General features: G+C 41.4%; 1 protein-coding gene across 2 annotated transcripts; it reads left to right on the top strand.

The window, feature by feature from the left end:
* The first annotated feature begins 200 nt into the window (after nucleotides 1-200).
* Nucleotides 201-17,517, top strand: LOC147885035 (polyadenylate-binding protein 2-like). 2 transcript variants are annotated; one of them, XR_015543535.1, is made up of 8 exons: nucleotides 201-338; nucleotides 9,900-10,002; nucleotides 10,128-10,198; nucleotides 10,325-10,428; nucleotides 10,503-10,590; nucleotides 10,679-10,806; nucleotides 10,915-11,247; nucleotides 16,555-17,517. XR_015543535.1 is itself a non-coding variant. In XM_087397177.1 (7 exons), the coding sequence occupies exons 1-7, from the start codon at nucleotides 201-203 to the stop codon at nucleotides 10,961-10,963; spliced, it is 681 nt and encodes a 226-aa protein (XP_087253303.1). In that variant the 3' UTR covers nucleotides 10,964-11,439. The 2 variants fall into 2 exon arrangements, 1 of the variants encoding a protein (XP_087253303.1); XM_087397177.1 differs by lacking the exon at nucleotides 16,555-17,517 and having other exon boundaries at nucleotides 10,915-11,439.
* Nucleotides 17,518-19,458: the final 1,941 nt, after the last annotated feature.

Raw genomic sequence — 19,458 nt, 5'->3', positions numbered from 1 at the left:
TAATTGTCAAAGCATAGGGTATCAAGGCCAAATTCGCCTGCTCTCTCTGTTTCCGTGCAGCTCGGTTCCAGTTTGTATTGTGTCGAGAGAGAGAGAGAGAGAGAGAGAGAGAGAGAGAGAGAGAGTCTTCCTTGACGTTACGTGCCTTAACGTGACGTAGAATATCCCTTTTTCCACTTATGAGCGATTTATTGCAGATCATGGAGGAGGAACATGAGGTCTACGGAGGCGAGATTCCAGAGGACGTAGAGGGAGACATGGAAACGGACTTAGATGGCAACCTGGATGATAGGATGGGAAAGGCAGAGGATGGTGCCGGGGACGATGCAGCTTCTAAGGTTCCTTTTTATCCCTCAACGGGTTTTGCAGGTCCCGGTTAAAGTCAAAATTATATATTTTTCCATTTAATTGAGCTTTGTATGCTAACCCTTACTCTGGAGAGACTATGTTTTGGTGGGTTAATTTTGATTGACAAAAGTATAAAATAAGGTTTTATATACTGAAGAGTTATTGCAATGCCGATGTAAAACGATACTGATTGACTCTCTGGCTCTGTCTGGCATCAAGGACGCAGATTATATGTTCTAAGGCTTTGCCTCTTGCAACTGAGAAGACAACTTTTGTGGTTTAGTAAAAATTATAGTTGTTGCGTGAAAACTTTTGCTGAGACTATTTCAAGCCTGTTTTCACTAGTAGTCTGAAACAACTCTGCTCCCTCTTCCCCTCCCCACTGTCTCCTCCCTGCCCTTTAACACAGGCTCAGGGTTGAACATACGTACTATTCAAATCTAACATCTAATTTGGGAAAGTGGAAGACCTGGTGTCATACAAGCGTCACAGATGCAGCAGAAAAGAGAGTAAGTTTCCAAGCAATGAAAGCAAAAGATCTCCCGAGGAGAGAGTAAAGGCGAGAGGCAACGAGCCTGAGTTCACACTTTCATGTGAGTGAGTTGTAGAAGGATGAGGGGACTTTACCATGTTCACCCCCAAAGATTGAGTAGCTTTTAGAAAATGAAGCTGGTCCAGGGAGTCTTCTTGCTATGATGCCATCTACAACAGGAGCAAAATTAGAGCAAGGGGATAGGGGGGCGTGTATTTATGCAAGGATATCTCCTCCTCTGAATAGAGAGAGCTACCACTATCAAGGTTGCGAACCAAGGGAACTTCTTTAGTTTTGAAGCAACTAGATTCAACACTGTCAATTTCCAATGTGATAATCCCTAAAGATTTGTCTACTTGGATCATAGTTATGCTGAAACGCATTTCAGGAAACACCCCAGCCAGAAATGCCGTTTCAAGGCAGCCCCCTGAAACGGCTGGCTGAAACACGTTTCAGGACCCTGAAACGGCCGTTTCAAATCGCGATTTCCGCCGGCAGGTATTCTCTCTCTCTCTCTCTCTCTCTCTCTGTGTCTGTTTTTGTTTTTGGCCTCCACTGCAATCTTTCACTCCCTCCACCCCTTCAGCCTCACCCTCTTGACTTTTGAGGGTTTTCTAGCCCTCCTTCAGCCCCATCCACTCCTTGAGTCCTTTCTCTCTTGCAGGCTGCTTCAGCCTCCCTCCATCATCCACTCTCCTTCAGCCCTCGGAATTTGGTAGGCTGTAGGCTGTAGCATTCTAAATCTGTGTGTGCTCAGCTCAAAATCCTATTTTCTAAACCCCCTTGATGACGTGGCGTTTCCCCGTTTGAGCCACGTTTCCGTTTCCGTTCCCTGTTTCCCCATTTCCGTTTCCCCTAACTATGACTTGGATAGCAAACTTTGAAAGTCCTTTCTCTCTGGCTGTTAATAGACTCACATCCTTGGAAGAAGAAAGTTCAGATTTTGTGCCCTTTAAGAAAAGCTCCCATAGAAAAAGTAGTAGAAAGGAAGAAGTATTAGCAATAACAACATTTCCTATAAGAATGGCTACCTTTCCATAGCACTTAGGGTATCTACCAATTTTTGCATAATTGAAGGTCTTTTGTCCTAATGTCTTCAGTATTTTTAAACAATCACAGGATGCTTCCAACTTTTTAACCCAATGAGAAAGAGCACTTATAACTTGAGGCTGCTTCAATAAGAACTTAAACCTATCTTGTCAAGATTAGGAGAAGTAAATATAATGATCATGAGCTCTTTTCATAAAATGAGAGCGCTGAGTAAAGGAAGAAGTAAACTGTTTGCTCTACTCCAGAAGCCTTGAAGGCCTTCAATCGACTAAGTAGTTACCACAGCACCTTGTCCAGCATTGACAAAGTGGGACCAGCCCTTCGATGCGACTATGCCATTGGGGTAACCTTGGAGCAGCATAGTTACCCCATCGTGTTCAATCTAGGAAGCCATGCTCTAGGAGATGCACAACCTACTATTACAACACAGTTTCAGACGCACTGGTACAAAGTGATGCTCAATGATCACCCCAACGATTATTGCGTACAATGGGTGGTTCTTCTACAAAGGTTGCTTGTGTGTTCTCTCTTGACCTCCATTGTTGCATGGTAACTCATGATCCAACAATGCACGGACACAAAGGTGTACACGGCATCCTTGAAAAGTTGGAAAGAAATCTTTTGACGCATCTTTGCAGCGGCTTATGCGACTATGTTACATAGTGTCAAGTTTGCTATAAAGTTAAGGTTCCTCATAGGAAATTGCCTAGATTGCTCTAGCTCCCTTGAGATTCTTGGTCAGCCTTTGAGTAGATTAGCAAGGATTTCGTGACTAACCTTCAACCAACCATAGGTCCTAGGAACGCAATGTGCCTGACTATATTGTATAACTTCAGCAAATTTGTTATGCTCATTGCTTGCAAGCAAGCAATTGACCCACATGACTGTGCCAGTTTATTTGTCACCCAATGCACAACATTCCCAAGTCCATTTTTTCCAACCGAGACTAGAAGTTCACCAGTTAATTTTGGAGGGGTCTAGTTGATAAGTTTGGGACATAACTCAAATTTTCCAGCAGTTTCCATCCAAGTTAAATGGCTAGACAGAGATATACCCTTGGAGAGGAAGGGGAGAGTGAGAGACAATGGCATTGCAAGAGGAATAGACACAAAGAGTGAGCCAATAATGAACAAGTTGATAGAGACCAAGTCTCAAGTATATTGATTTATAAGCCACAAGGGCTGATCCTCTAGCATCATCTATGGCTCTTGTACACTTTGAGAGCCATGTCTCTTGTACTCTTGAAAGGGCATGATCCAATCCACTCATCCATATACACCCAGGGTCACACACTTTCACATCCCAATGGACACACTCACACATGGACACATACCCAGAAGGTTCCGACTACCCATCAAACCCCCCTTTGGAGCAGAGGTGGGAAATGCTTGAGTGGCCTTTCCTAGTTTAAGTATTCCAACACTTAGTGATGAAACCTGATATAATCCCTGCAACTGACTCAACAGCTCATGATCATGGCTGAGAGGCTTGTAGGTATGGCTCAGAGGATCATGAAGCACGGTCTAGTGTAGAGGATTCAAAGGTCAAGTCTAGCTTTGGAAAATATAGATAGCCTACATCATCATATCTCAAGACACAGTAGAACCCCCCTTTACCCAAAGCAAGGATATGATACAAAACAAATCATGGAGGAAATCAAGGACCCCATTCAGGAATTGTACTACAAAGAGAGGCAATGGGTTTACCTTCGTATCATGAAGAAGCACCTCAAGAAAATTGGGATGAAGTTTCCAAATCTTTTGCATCACAGCTTTGGACCAACTCCGACAATCATAGGCCCTCATAGGTTCCAAGAGGCCCACGTCCTAAAAAACGTCAAGTGTCACAAATTTGTAATTCTCCCAAGAAATAAAAAGAAATCTTTTATATTGACTTTGGTCAAAGAAAGTTGACTTCGGTTAACTAAAACAAGTTTCTTTTTTTTTTTTTTGCGTTGCATTGGTTAAATAACATTGTGGGGATGCCCACAAGGGACTAGGATTAGTCCAAGAACTAGAATGCATACATTCGGCTAACCTCTAATGGGTTAAAGTGTTAGATATCGTTTGTGCAAGGTGCAGGAGCGCCTCATTTAATGAAGGGCCCGCTTGAACTAAAAGCTTAACCTACTTTATGGAGAAAGCGCCTGCTTTTGGAGAAAGCCCATGAAAGCGCTTTCTTTTGGAGAAAGCCAGCTTTTCAGGAAAGCCACATATTCTAGGCAAGAGGCCAGCTTTGGAAAGTACATGCTTTCTAGTTGCTTGGCCTAGTCTATAAATTAAGGGCCTTTGAGCTCTCAGTTTATATTGAGATTTTGCACTTAGACTCTTAATCCCTCGTGAACCACCTTGTACATTAAATTTTTTATTGCAATAAAGACCTACACTAGGGCACAAGCCTCATTTCTGGCCCCTATTGCTGTGTTCTCTCTCACTTCTTCTCTGACATTCTCTCTCTACGTTGAGTTTACAGCTTGCTGTTTGGAGTTCCCAGCTTCCAAACCTGCTCCTTCTGCAGGTGTGTTTCCCTCTAGGGTGCTGAGAATTGACTTTTCTTACTATGATTTGGTTTCCAGCCAGTTCTGGCCTTGTTTCCTAAGTTGAGAATTCACTAAAGGGCTATGTTTTGATTGTGGTAGCTGATCTAAGATTCAGATAAGGTTTCACTGGTATCAGAGCTCAGGATTGTCACTTTCCTTTTGACAACGGCGGTCCCAAGACCAAGAAGATGGTTGAGGACAGCATCGATTTTGGAAAAGAGAGAGTTTTAACGTCAAAATTCCACATATATACACCTTAGAATAGTCCAATCATACAAATTTAGATTTTTTGTTGTTCTAAAGACCAAAAATCTACACAGAAAATAAAAGAGAAAATGAAAGAGAAGAAAAAGAGGTAAACAAAAACTTTTATGAAAACAAAAGGAAGACGTACTTAGCAATCACAGCAACAATTATGTTGTCATCAGTGCCTAAGCATAAGCAGCATAAGCATTCCAACCCAAAAGCTCCCAGATTAATCACGGTTCAGCTCAGCCTGCTCCAGCCAACCCATTTGCCACAAATTTGTGAACAAAGCAATTTGCAATTTGATCTACAGGCTGTCCCAGAGCTTTGACGAAACTTGAAGTGGAGGCTTCAGCCTACAATAGTGAATTTTGAGTTCAAAACAGCCCTAAATCTGACGATTAGGCTCAGATCTGCTTGTCCCAAGACAGAAAATCTATTTGCTAATCTATTGCAGGAGATGTGGGTTTTTCCCAAGTCTAGGAAGCTGTCTAAATTGCTATCCATACTTGGTTGTTCCCTAATCCCTTCTCAATGATCCAGTGTATTTCTGATGAAATTAGCTACGAAATAGCTTGGGTTTGATCTTCTAAGTAGGCCATGGTTTCAGAACATAGGAGTTCAGCCACCTGATGGCCCAGCCAGAAGTGACCTATAAGGCCAAGCGATAATCTTGGTAAAGATTTTGTGAGAACCAGAATTCAGGAGTTCAAAACTCTATAGGAGATCCCTTGATTTCAGCATCTTTTTGAGGGTTCACACATGTTTAAGAAGTAAGCCAGCGGCATACCCCTAGCCCTTCACTTCCCGGTACCATCATAGTCAAGGGAAAGGGGAAAGAGCCTGCACCCAAGTGGAAAGCGAAGGAGATTACCCACATCTCAGAGCAAGAGACATAAGAGAAAGCCGTCTACTTCCACTTCCAACACTAGTTCATCGATTTCTCCATGCGGGAAGCGCTTAGGAAAGCATTTGGAACCCAAGGAGAAATAGTTAACAGAAGGAGGTAAGTTTGTCTGTTTTATCACCTATGACAAAGCTTTTGGAAACATAGACAAAGCTGGGAAGTTTGTACGCCAATTTCATGTGGCTTTTGGTGCTGAAAAGTACGAAGTATCCTCTAAGCTTCGCATGGTGACCACGGACATGGCTAGTGCATGGTGGAGTGCGCAATTGGTTGCAATTCAAGGAAGCATGCTCTCGCCAGTTTCTTCCAAAACGGGTTGTGGAAGGACACATTGCATGGGAGGGCTTTCACATGGATAAGGACGAGCCTATTGAAGTTTATAACAAGAAAATTTGGGATTCCTATTTGCAAGTTTCGTGTTTTTAGAAATCATAGATGAGGTATAGCTTCGAAAGTACAAGGTAGGACTTCCACCGAAGGTACGAGCTTATGTGAACATCTTGTCTCAAGATGTTATTTGGTTAGCTGCTCAAAAAGTTCTCTTGCATATCAAACATATTCACAAGAAACGTTTTGTCTGTTTCGTTGTTTCGTCGTTTCGACAAGTTTTGTTTCGTTTTGTTTCGGCTTTTCGTACGAAATGGGTAGGTTTCGAATTGATACTTAATATATACCCTTATAGGGACAAAAATATATGTTATATTTAAGCTAGAGTGAACAAAGAGAAATGTAAGTCAAGATACTGAAAGGAAATTCAAAACATAAACACCTTGGATTCTAGAAAAAACGGGGCAAAAACACTTATTTTGATTCGGGCGAAACAAAGGTTTCGTTGAGAGCGTTTTGTTTCGTCTGTTTCACGTTTCGAGGTTTCGAACAAGACGAAATGGGTTTTCATGTGACTAAGATATCAGAGCATCCTTCCTTCAAGAAAGCAAAGAAGGGGGGATTAGAAAAGAAGAGCATGGTAGCAGCATGACCAAGAAAGAAGTCCTCCATGCTGCCAAGTTTTGAGGTGGAGTCTCAGCCACGAAAGATGAGGGGTGGACTGAGCCCTACAATTGAAAGTCTAAATTTACTCCAGAACAAATTGAGACCTTCCAAAAGCAAGGGAAGTGTTTTGGATGTGGGACAGAAGGACACTTGGCAATTGACTTCCTTGAAAGATCCAAGAACTCAAAGGACCAAGAAAAGCCAAAAGAACACCAAAGACTTTGGTGGAAGGAGTCCCTAACGTACTAAGGAGAGTAGCTGATCCAAAGGCTAGAGAGCTTTGTCTCATATGGAGAGATTAAAATGTTTTGGTTTTGTTTGATATTGGAGCAACAGATAACTTCATTTCTCACACCCTAGCCATGTGGTTCGGAATCAAATAGTTAGGGCAATTCCTTGATACCCGGTAGGTTGTCTAGGGACAGTCAGCACTTGTGACACCTCTCATTGGAAAAATGAGGATCCACATTCAGACTATGTGGATCACAATGATTTTATGGTTTCACATTTGGAACAATACGATGTAGTTTTGGGATGCCTTTGTTCTATAGGAAAGAATGCTGACACTTATTCTAAATCATAGAGGAAGAGAACATTGCTAGCCTTTAACACTCTCCAGGAGAAGTCAACCACGGAACCAATTCTCATTGTTCATGACTTGGCACAAGCCCTTTGATGTTGACTGTGATGCTTGCGGAGAATGTGTTGCAGCTGTTCTTCATCAAATGGACATGTGGTCGCCTAAGACAGTAGGAGATTGTGTGATGCTGAAGACATATGGGGACATATGAGACTTAATGCCTCAAATACTTCTTGATCCAAACCAAGCTCTCAGAAAAGCATTGAGATGGGCAAATTTTCTGTTCGTTTCAGATTGTCCATACCCCCGTAGCATAGAATAGAGTGGCGTTTTCCTTTCTAGGAGGCCCCAAGAAAATAATGTCACCATAGCTCCTCATAAGTACCTTGAGGAGATGAAAGAGCGCCATCTACAGGACCCAGATTTTGAGAGGATGGCCAGTTAACCAGCCAATACTCTCTCAAGGATGAGTATCTTATGAAGGGCAATTATCTATGTGTGACTCATGACATGTTGATGAACGTAATGGAAAAATATCATGAACCACCTTATGCAAGTCATCGAGGTATCTCCACCAGGACCCAAGCCAATAGAAAGGTATTTCTGTTGGCCAGGTATGCGAAAAGACATCCACTAGTTTGTGACAGAGTGACTTAGTTGCCAAAAAGTAAAGTATGACAAACAAAAGAACCTAGGTTGATGCCACTTCCACTACCTGAAGCCCCATGGTATAGCGTAGCCATGGAATTCATCTTTGATCCACCAAAATCATCTTATGAAGGGCAATTATCTATGTGTGACTCATGACATGTTGATGAACGTAATGGAGAAATATCATGAACCACCTTATGCAAGTCATCGAGGTATCTCCACCAGGACCCAAGCCAATAGAAAGGTATTTCTGTTGGCCAGGTATGCGAAAAGACATCCACTAGTTTGTGACAGAGTGACTTAGTTGCCAAAAAGTAAAGTATGACAAACAAAAGAACCTAGGTTGATGCCACTTCCACTACCTGAAGCCCCATGGTATAGCGTAGCCATGGAATTCATCTTTGATCCACCAAAATCAGAGAATGGGAATGATGGGATTTGGATTGCTATTGACAGATCTAGTAAGCACGCTCACTTTATTCCTGTCAAGAAGACCATCAGAGCGGAACACATGCAAAGCTGTTTATGCCAAGGGGATGTCACGAATTTATATTTCTCCTAAGAAATAAAGAAAAATCTTTTAGATTGACTTTGGTCCAAGAAAGTTGACTTCAGTAGTGTTCTCACAAGGGACTAGGATTAGTTCAAGAAGTAGAATGCATGCATTTGCCTGACTTCTAACGGGTTAAGTGTTCGATATCATTTGTGCAAGGTGCATGACTTGGGAAACGCACAAGACAAGTGGCACCTCATTTAATGAAGGGGCCACTTGAGCTAAAAGCATCAAAGGTGGCCCACTTTATGGAGAAAGCACCTGCTTTTGGAGAAATCCCATGAAAGCACTTGCTTTTGGAGAAAGCCCAGCTTTGTGGGATAGCCACTTACTCTAGCAAGAAAGCAGGCCCGCTTTTGGAAAGCACATTCTTTCTAGTTGCCTGGCCTAGTCTCCAAAGTAAGGGGCTTGAGCTCTTAGTTTATGTTCAGAAGACTCGTGAGCCACCTTGTACAATAGAATTTTTATTGCAGTAAAGACCTAGGGGCGGGCCAGCCCTTATTTTTGGCCCCTAGTGCTGTGTTCCCTCTCTCTCAATTCTTCCACTCTCTATGATTGACTACGTCTACACAGTTTTATAGCATGGGTTAGGATGCTCACTTAGTAGCTCCACCCTGTTGCTTATTGTATCAGGTTTTCTATCAGTCTCATAGACCCATCGGTCTTTAGTAGACTTTAATAAACTTTCTGTCTTTCTTTCTCTATCTCTGCTGTGATTTTTTTTCCAGCCCCATCATTGAGTTTCCAGCTTGTTGTTCAAAGTTTCCAGCTTCCAAGCGCGTTCCTTCCACAAGTGTGATTCACTCTAGGGTACTGCGAATTGACTTTCCTTGCTGTGATTTGGTTTTCAGCCAATTCCGGCCTCGTCGTTTCCTAAGGTGTGGATTTACCAGACAGCTGTGTTTTGATTGTGGGAGCTGATCTAAGGTTTAGATTAAGGTTTCATCAAGATCAAGAGGCCTAAGAGGAATGGGACTGTGCAGACTGAGAATGAGAAAGCAGAACAGGGCTGTGCCACCTAGAGGCCAAAAAACAATAGGACTGTGTAGATAGAACACGACCGTGATGCTTGAGAAGTCAAGGAAGAGTGAGATCAAGCATTATTCCTATCTCTTGTTGAGAACACAGCAAGTAAGACAGAGCACCCAGCTTTTGATGTTGAATTCGTATTATTTATGACGATTTGTTCAGTTTAGACTTGCATGATAGTATCTCTCACCAGTTTTCTGTCCTTTTTCACAATATTGCCATAATTCTTCATTTCAACTCCTAACTAGGAACATCCTGTTCAATTTAGACTTTTGGATTGTATCTCTCATATGTTTCTTGTCTTTTTTCATAATAGATCTGGTACTATAATCTTCCAATTCAGCACTTTTTTTTTTTCATAATAGATCTGCTACTATAATTTTCCAATTCAGCAGTTAACTAGGAATACTGTGGCTTCAATGGGGTTCAATGATACGACTACCAGCTTAACAAAAGCATTGGATATTCTAGGAACTGGAAGAAATGAAAAGGCGTTTGAAAGAAATGGAAGAGGAGGCAGCTGCTTTGCGAGACATGCAAGCAAAGGTTGAAAAGGAGATGGGTGTAGGACAAGGTAGTCTTCTAATTTCAAATTTTATAAAACTGCAATTCATTATTGTTTCCTTGATATAGAAGAGTGGCAGTAGCTACTACTAGGTTCTATCCGAGGACTTTGACATAATCTTAAAAAATATTCAGATCCTGCAACTGGTGCAGCTCCACAACAAAGTAGAGAAGAAGCTGATGCGCGCTCAGTTTTTGTTGGTAATGTATGTATTTTTTACAATAACTATTTTGTGTTCTTGAAGAGTGGTTCATGCAGCTATTGGGTCTGATGTATGTGATGTATGTACTGCGTTCACATTGAATTCTACAAAAAATCTGATGGCTGTCAGGTTGATTACTCTTGTACACCCGAGGAGGTGCAGCAGCATTTTCAATCTTGTGGCACTGTGAATCGTGTGACCATCTTGACAGATAAATTTGGACAGCCTAAGGGGTAGCTCTCAAGATATTTTATTCAACTTTGACGTTGTTTTGTATTGAGCAAAGCTGACTTTTGATGATTGTCAGGTATGCATATGTGGAATTTTTGGAGGTGGAAGCTGTTCAAAATGCTGTACTATTGAACGAGTCTGAGCTCCATGGTCGCCCATTGAAGGTGAGTGCAGTCATATGATTGTGTCTGATGTCACATTTGAGTGTGTACTTGACAAATTAGTGATGGGCAGTTTTATTGAATATTGCAGGTTTCAGCAAAAAGGACCAATGTGCCAGGAATGAAGCAGATACGTGGACGGCGTTTCAACCCTTATTTTGGTTATCGTCCACGAAGGCCCTTTGTCTCCCCCTATGCTTATTCTCCATACGGTTATGGGTGGGTACCTTGTTGGATATCTCTTTATGTTTGTTTTCTGTCTGGACAGATCTCAATACAAGATTTGATGGAATGTAGTATAACTAAGCATTCTTTGCCCTGATGCAGGAAAATGCCCAGGTTTCATAGGCCCATGCGATACAGGCCCTATTATTGATTGATGAACTGTTTTGAGGTTTCTCATATTGAGATCAAGATTTTTGTCCCTCTTCTTAGTCGAATGCCCACCTTCATCAGTATGCTTTCAATAGTGTCAAGGCTTGATGAATCATGAGAATATTACACAATTCAATTTTGCTCAACCTTGAATCTTTCTGTAAAGTTCCTGTGCTTCCAAGCAACTCTGTCAAGAGTTGGTCTTTGTCTTTGGTCATCCATTCTTTGCAGGAACACCAACTGCAGGTGGATGGAGACCTTTGTTGTGCAAGGGCTTACACACAGGTCTCATCTTGTTTGAACCTTCTGTCATTGATGTAGATCATTATGTTTTTGCAGGATCCAAAGAAATAAGTACGTGATCTTAAGCCTTGGAAGCCCCTTAAAAGATTATTTCTTTATTACATGCAGCACTTTTATCATGACTCGAGAATCTGCTCGTGCTTTTTTTGGCCATATTCAAGATTAGGCTTTCCAAGGCGTTACCCCATTTTTAAACATACAGAAGCTGCGTATTTCACAATTATCGAGTTTTCTGTGGGAGGTTTTGTAGTAAGCTTGCTAATACAATGGAAAGGTAGTGTCTCTACTACAAATTTAGGCAAATGAGAGCATAAGAAATGCATGGCTGAGGCTGTTGCATAGTAGCAAACATGGGCAGGCGCAGGCCTGCAGCAGAAGCGCTAGGCAGTAGCAGCTAGAAGGGCTTTCAACTGGGACCAGATGAATACAAACAGCAGGCAGAGCTCCCACATGATCAGCCTGCAAGGGAGGGCTAGATAAAGGTGTTGCTGGTGGATCTTCCCAGATAAAGGTGGCATTCTAGATGATCTGCCAAGTGGGTGGTGCCAGCATACTTATTCCAAAGCATGGGAACATATTGCAACTATGATCTATACCTAGAACAATCTACGGTCATGAGATTGTTAGAATGATTTGTTGATCGTCTATGTAAAGAACCTGAAGGCTCTTGAAGCAGCTTATCTTTGTTCATCATGCTCTTCGAAAGTCTATTGTGCTAGACAAGGACAGTAGGTTCACTGTCATGGATGCAAAAGTACACATGGAGGCAAAAGTAAAAGCCCTGGTAGTGGTGATGAACGGGACTAGTGGCGAGTACCTTTTAACACAGTGCTGGATTTGCTAAAAATCTATGGGTATGACCAACAATCGATGTGGGAGCGATTTTTACCACTGGTAAAATTTGCTGAAAGTAACATACATCAACAGGAAAATCTCCTCTTGAGATTCTCTATGGTAAATCCACTTATGCTGACACAAGATAGGATTCTTGCAGCCAATGAGTTTTCAAGAGAGTAACTATCGAATAGAGGCTGACCTTTGTTGAGAACCTTATTTGGCAAGTTGTACAATTTGCCTAGAGGTACATATAGCCTATGCTCTCTTGCTACAAATCGTACAACCCATCCAGGCACTAAAATAAAGCAGCAACTCATGTTGTCATTCCAATTTGAGGTTCTTGAAGTTGATCTTATCTGGATTTCCAAACATTTGTGGAGGTCTGCAAATCTCTTCTTTCCAAATCGGATTTCCTATGGCATGGTCTTGAATTGAAAACACGGAGTATTTTACATTTGTACTTATATGGCCTTGCAATCGGCTACTAACCATAGCCCATTGTCTTGTTCCAAGGTGGGGTAGAGAGATTGTGAGCTAAGGTCACTTTTTATCTTCCAATTTATACATCAGATCCCCACTAGGATGGAACTACATGTTGTTCTCTATCCTGGGCGCCTTGTGTCAACTTTTATCATGTGAAATTCATTCATTCTAAGGTTACTGATTTTGGACGTGAGATATATCAGTTGATCTAAACTACGTAAAGTTGTCAATTTGACATTGAGATTTTATATTAGTATCAGAGTAATCATTGTATTTGCATGAGAGTCTGTTCTGCTCATTTTCCCTTTAGTCAAACTCTCGTATGGAAAGAGGAGAAGAAAGATTTGGACAAAAACAGCTTGTCCGTCCATAATATTCGAATGACCTTCTTGATCAAGATCCATATCTATGCACTAGGCACTATCCAAACCAATTCCTAACTGAAAGTGCAAGGAAAATCTTTCATCATATCTTAGTATGAAGCAAAAACACAACGCGTGTATAAATGGAGTGGAGGGCCAGACTGCTCCTCCTACTCCCTTCAAGGATGCAACGGTGCTTTGCTATTGGCTGAGTGAAGGGTTGAAGATTGAGGATGCTGTAGGCTGTTGCTGAGGTTGAGGTAGATAGTATAAACAGGAGTGGGGTCTATGTAGGTGGTGGACCCCCTGTTGGTGGAAAAGGACAAACTGAGATGCTTAGGTGGTCAATCCGGCTGAGACAGGCCAACCATGCTGACGTGGCTGACTGCTACATCAGCCTGCAATTTACTGGCCGGCTGACTCAGCCGGCTGCCATGTGGCAGTCCAGGCACTGCAGACAGGTCAATGCTGGCGTGTGGCTGCTGCCGTTATGTGCGCTTGCTGCTGACGTGCCCTTTTGGTGATATGGCAGCCTGTGTGGCTGCCACATGGACTTGTATGGCGCTGCTTGCTTCTGTGGCTCCTGTCCAGTTGTTGGGTGTTCTTGCGGACAGGCAGGAAGCCATGCCATGGGCTTAAGCATGCCCATGACACAAGCTTTGTGTCACACAATGATCAAGTCTTGTGATATATAAGATGAAATTAGGAGAGTAGCTCCTGTGAGAATAATGGAAGCTTTCTTGACCCCATTGTTTTCTTGCTTTCTAATAATGACTGCCCTTGTTGCCCATGATTGAGACACTTTCTCTCTTTCATCTATTGCGCTCTCTGCTTGAGACAATTTGTTCTCTCTGCTCCTGCTAAAAGAATGAGAGGTGTCACATGACCCTAGAAGCTTGTGAGGTGAGTCATTGTTATCTTTGCCATGAACAGTGTTTACCTTTGGATTTTTCTATTCTTCTGCAACTCTTGAATTGACTGTTTTCTTACTTTTTTATAAATAACTGCCCTTGCTGTGCGCAGTTGAAACACCTTCCCTCTTTCATGTGTTGCTCCTTTTGCTTGAGTGTTAGCTTCTTCCCAAGCTTATCCAGACCCCTTTCATCACCAAGTGGGTGGCATACTCAAGTAAAGACTAAAGTAATTCCGTTTGGGTTGAAAAGTGCACCACATTTCAGAGGTTCATTGCGGAGACATTCTATTTGTAGCAGGTTTTTGTTTGGAGCTGTTTTATTTTTTTGCAAACCAGCCTTCTATTTTCAACCTTCTCATTTGAATATGTGTCTTTGGAACTGAACGTGTTTTTTTCTATGTTGGGAGCAACTCCTTTGGACCTAGTAAGTACACTTTTGTTATTACAACACCACATACGATTTTCTTTGTTTTGGTCTTACTAAAAGCTCCAAAATCTAGTTACACAAGCGCGCACACTTTTTTATCAACTTGTTTTTTTTCAAAAATCCTTCTAAGATGATGGACTTCTCTCATTGGCCATGTCATCTTTCCTATATTGGCTCTCTTTCCTTTAGTGGCAATGGAGATTGGCTGCTGATTCTTTTTATGGTGGTTGACTGTGAAAGTGCGAGAGAAGGAGAATTATTTAACTTGGTTGAAACAGCATCCTTGAACGGAAATTTGGGTGGAAGTTCCGTTTTCCGTGATGGAGCACAGTCTCTTCTTCTACCAAAGGTCCCATAATGTCCCTGACATGCTCAGGAGTCTATCACCCAAATGTTAAAGCAACTCTTAAGACTGTACTAGCCTAGCAGATTTGACTTCAGCTAGTTGTTCTTGAATAGATTAGCAGACACGTTCTTCTTGTTATCTATGAGCGGAACAGAATGTCAAGCATATACATAGATTCTATGACCACAAACATAAGACTCTGATACCAAAAAAAAATCTCCGTGTTAACTTGAGGAAATTCCACACAATAAAAGTGGACTCGATAGAGGCAACAAGATCTTCCCTCTCCCTTCCTATAGGGGAATCTCACATATAAAATGGAAGATATAATGTGACCTTTATTTGAGAAAAGAGGACAATCTTTCCTAACAAACAACCTTGAAACAAGTCTATGGACTATGGACAGTAGCTAATACAAGACCATAATTATTTTGTGGATCTGTCTGCTAAAAGTATATACACTGTGGAACAATCCTTGATCTTATTTCAAGTGCAAGAACACCAATCTAGAGAGAAGAGACCTGGAGAGAACTTCACAAAGGCTAAGAAATTAGATAACAGTAGCTTCAATAAAATGCAGCGGTAACATGAATTACGATTCTTCCAGGTGGGCTGTTCCAAATTTGTGATTTGTAGCAAGTACGCGTAGACAAACTTTACAACTTGATATGAAGGCATTTATGACTTGTCTCGAAATACCCCTCACCCCAACATATGGTCTCTTTAAGTTTGACATCTTATCATTTGAATTTCCAAATATGAGAAATCCATTAGCCTACAGCCACGCCATTCCGGATAATCCATTAGGTCTGTAGCGCCAGTGTATAACCTATGCATATAGTTGGCCTTTACTAGAGTCAGGTGGGGCGAGGTTAGCTTCCTGGATAAGGTTATTATCTCCCAGAGAGGGTATAGTTCAGTTTTCCCCTAAAAAAGGGTGCTATCTGACTAACCACCTTAACGGGCGTTCACCCCTATGTACTTAGCTCTATCCAGATCATACCTAACTGAAAGAGCAAGGAAAATATTTATTATATTTTAGTATTAGGAAAATAGACAGGCAAGCATAAATGAAACAAACAATTCATCTGCTATCAACATAATGAAATAGATAAAGTTGGGTGGATACATTGTCAGAATACTGAAATTGTGTAGGGCCAGGACATGTCTCCTTATTGTAAATGTAAATTGTTGTGATTTACATGAAGGATATGGCAACCATGAGTGATAAACTTTGCAAATAGTACATGGTCTAGGAAAAGAACGAGAAGACAATCTTTGTTTTGTTGAGACTCTGCCTGGTATCTGAAAGGGGGTGTTCTACCAACACACTCATGTTCTCTGTGTTGGCATTACTACTGTTTGGAACTAGTGTGTTGACTTGGCGCTTTGTTGAGAAGAGCCATATTGGTCTCATTCTGGGAACACTGATCTTCAATTCTGGAGCGAGAAGAAAGCAAGCTCCCGACTGTTATCATGCACTAGATGGTTGTTCTTTGCTGGATGCCTGCTAGAAGGAGCAGTATGTTCTGGCACACAAGATGAAGAACTTTGAGGACTGAAAGATTAGAATTCTTTGCAAGACTTGCAATCACAGAAAACTCCCGACTTCAAGAAATCAATCGCAGAAGGCGCTTTGGGTAAGGAAAGATCCATTTAACGTTTGAAATTGAAAGTGGAGCAGATGCTTGGATACCCTTGAGATTATTAACTGGATAAGGTGTCCGCTTCCATATCCCACACCATATACACACCCACACCCACACCCACACACTCAAACCCACACAAACTCCCACCCCCGTTTCCCTGCTCTTGCTCTCATTTTTGTACATTGTCTCTTTTGAGTGATTGTTGAATTGCAAGATTGGATGTATTGTCTTCTCACAAAGGTGTAAGACTGTTTCATAATGATCGAATGCAGGCTTGCTTGTTTCGTGAGGAAACTATCATAAGAGATATTCGTGTATTGGAAAGGGACCTGACTGCCTAGAAGGGGAATGCCCTTACACAAAATGTTTGCTTGACATGAGGTGATGGAAGCTAGAGAACAAGATAGACAATGCTACAAAGTGAGGAATATGGTGTGATATTTGCAAGCGCTGCATGAATGAGACAAGGCTCTGATCTCTGAGATGGCCTCCTACTGTGGAGCATACTCCAGCATGACTTTGTTTGCACATTGGATGCTGATTTTCTGGAAAAGTTTGGAGCATGGAGGCCCATATCCAATTCTTGGACAAGGACATACCATATTCTAACGTGTACATATGAAGGGACTAGCCAATGCTTTGAATACATGCAGTCTGACATCATCCCATCCTTCCTTACCTCCCCTGTTACAAGCCCCATATGCTTGGATTTTTCTCCTGGTTGGACCAGCAATATAAGAAGCCTGTGCTTACGTCTAAAGATCTAGTGGTTCCTTCCAATTATCGTGCTGCTATCATAGGCATACAATGGAAAACTGCACATGTGCAGAGGCTTACATTTATGCAGTTGTACCCTCAGACAATCCCAATGTTTCTGGGGATCTGAAACTGCTTGTTCAAAGTGCAACCCCTTTCATTGAGGTTCGTGTTAACAGTTGCGTTGAAATGTTAATTAGTAAACTTTCTTGGAAAATCTGTTGAATGCTTTTGGAACTCTGGAAATTTCAATGCCAAGACATGCCCACACATGTCCTGCCTCAAATTGGGCCTTCACCCTCGGTTATCATGTGACAATTTCACTTGGGGAATCAGTTATACTATAGCAAATTGAAGTGTGAGCAACATTACATGCTCAGCATTCTAATCTGCTTTGCGATTGAAGCTAGCAGTTCAACTAAGGAGTCTATGTGTGTCTTTGCAACTCCCATAATGCCTGGGCAACGTGGCATACAGGCTAAAAATCCAGGCCAGGTTTTTCCTAGTGAGCTTGGACTGTAAAAAATCTCTCATTTGAATAAGGTATTTGCTGTTATTTGAAACTTTGCTGGTGAAATCCAGGTGTGTAACGACTTGCAAGCTCTATAGACAATTCCATTTGTCTTGAAATAGTTGGCAAAAAAAGACTTGATTAATTGTGGAATTGTGAATGTCCTAGCATTCTTAACGAGTTAAGACTTGAAAAGAGTCTGCAAGATGGGTGGAAAAAGGTGAGAACAGGGGACCCCACAAAGCACCAGGCTCAAAAGATGAGAAGAGATACATGAGAACAGTGGTGAGTGGCAAAGAAGATCAAAGCAGTAAATGAAAATAAAATAGGAAAAAATGGTTTTTCTGGTGAAAGACCTGAAAATGGCGATAAGAGGAAAGTTAATATGGAAAGACGAGGAGTTTCCCTGGATGAAGAAAAATATCCAGACAGTGAATATAGAGAGAGTTGTGATTTCAAAAAAAGGATGAAGTTGAGCAGAGAGGAGTTTTGATGGCAGAAGTAGGTGGTCATAGATGCAAAGAGAAAGAAGAGAGGGGTTTTGATGGCAGAAGTTGGTGGTCATAAAAAAGTGAAGAAGGATATTTCAGCTTGCAAAAGATTTGGGTGAAGGAGAAAAAGAAAGATCAAAAGAAAACACAAAAATACACACCAACTACCAATATGTTCAGCTATTCTGGCTGCTGTTTGGTCTGTGTTAGTTGATTTGCTGAAATCAGCTCCCAGTACATTTTCTGCAATCGGACTTGCGATAAAGACGACCTGCACATTTGTTGCCAGGCTTCTGACACTAGAAATATTAATCAAAGAAGCTTTAAGTTTTCTGTTGCTCTTGCCTTCTGTATGCGTATGCTGACTGGTGAATGGCTGCTTGTGGAAAACGATATAGCGGGAGAGAGCTTGGATATTAACGGATGCCTGAACACTGATTTTCTTTTCTAGGTTAATCTTAAGATTGTTGTCTGTTTGACTCATTTCTCTTTAGGCAATGAAAAATAACACCAGGATTCCTAAATGTGAAAATACCCGCTTCAAAAGTTTGTGTATTTTGTGATTTGATGTTATGGGTAAATGTGATGTTTCTGTTGAGGTGTTACTGCTGGTGTGACGAACAGCTTTGGCTTTGTCAATTACATATAAACCATGGCTTGCAATAGCGTATGAGGGCATTTACTCTTCAAAGGATGATTTCAAAAGTTTTTTTTTACCAAACTCGAAAAGTGATGTTAAAAGGGCCTATGAAAACTGATCATTAAAATTTGGAAGTTTACGAGGGGGCACTTTTTGGATAATAAACTAGAAAGGGTGATTTCTAAGGTGGATGATTTCAAATTCAAAGCTCCACATATGATGCTTAGAATTGTTATTTAGATCTTGTATATGAGCAGTGAAGTAACCTTTCTTAGAACATAAAGCATAAGCTCTGTTAGGGTCCATATGTATGTAGCTGTGTGTGTACACATACATTAACACATGGACTTGCATGTGAAGCTCGGGCCTGCATGCACAAAGTGTTATAATCTTCCATTGAAAATCAAACTGAGCCAATAATGGATAATGGTATATCTAGAGATTCTTAACTAGAGGATTCAAACATAGCCACCAGAGTGGCTTGGGAGACTTTGATTCTACCCACCCCAGAGGGGGGCTTTAATTATTGGTCTAGACTTGCAATGTAGGGCCCTACTTTCCAAGGTTTTGGCAAAGTGGATTTTACTTCTCTTTATATGCAATGGTCTAGATGGGAGAGAGGTCATTACCTCTGTGGATTCTTGGAAGGATTCAAAAACCTTTCAAATGATCCTAAACATTAAGTATTAAGTCATGTTAGAGTAAGTCCAAGGAGAAATGAAACCATAACCTTGGGATTGGGTGGTTATTGATGCAAGCCTCACCAATGCTCTACTTG

This window comes from Dipteris shenzhenensis, chromosome 26 (assembly GCF_047967505.1).
Source record: "Dipteris shenzhenensis isolate YYH24624 ecotype China chromosome 26, Dip_SZ_1.0, whole genome shotgun sequence".
Classification (NCBI taxonomy): domain Eukaryota; kingdom Viridiplantae; phylum Streptophyta; class Polypodiopsida; order Gleicheniales; family Dipteridaceae; genus Dipteris; species Dipteris shenzhenensis.
The sequence above is the reverse complement of the archived record's forward strand: the minus strand, read 5'-3'. Positions and strand labels throughout refer to the sequence as shown.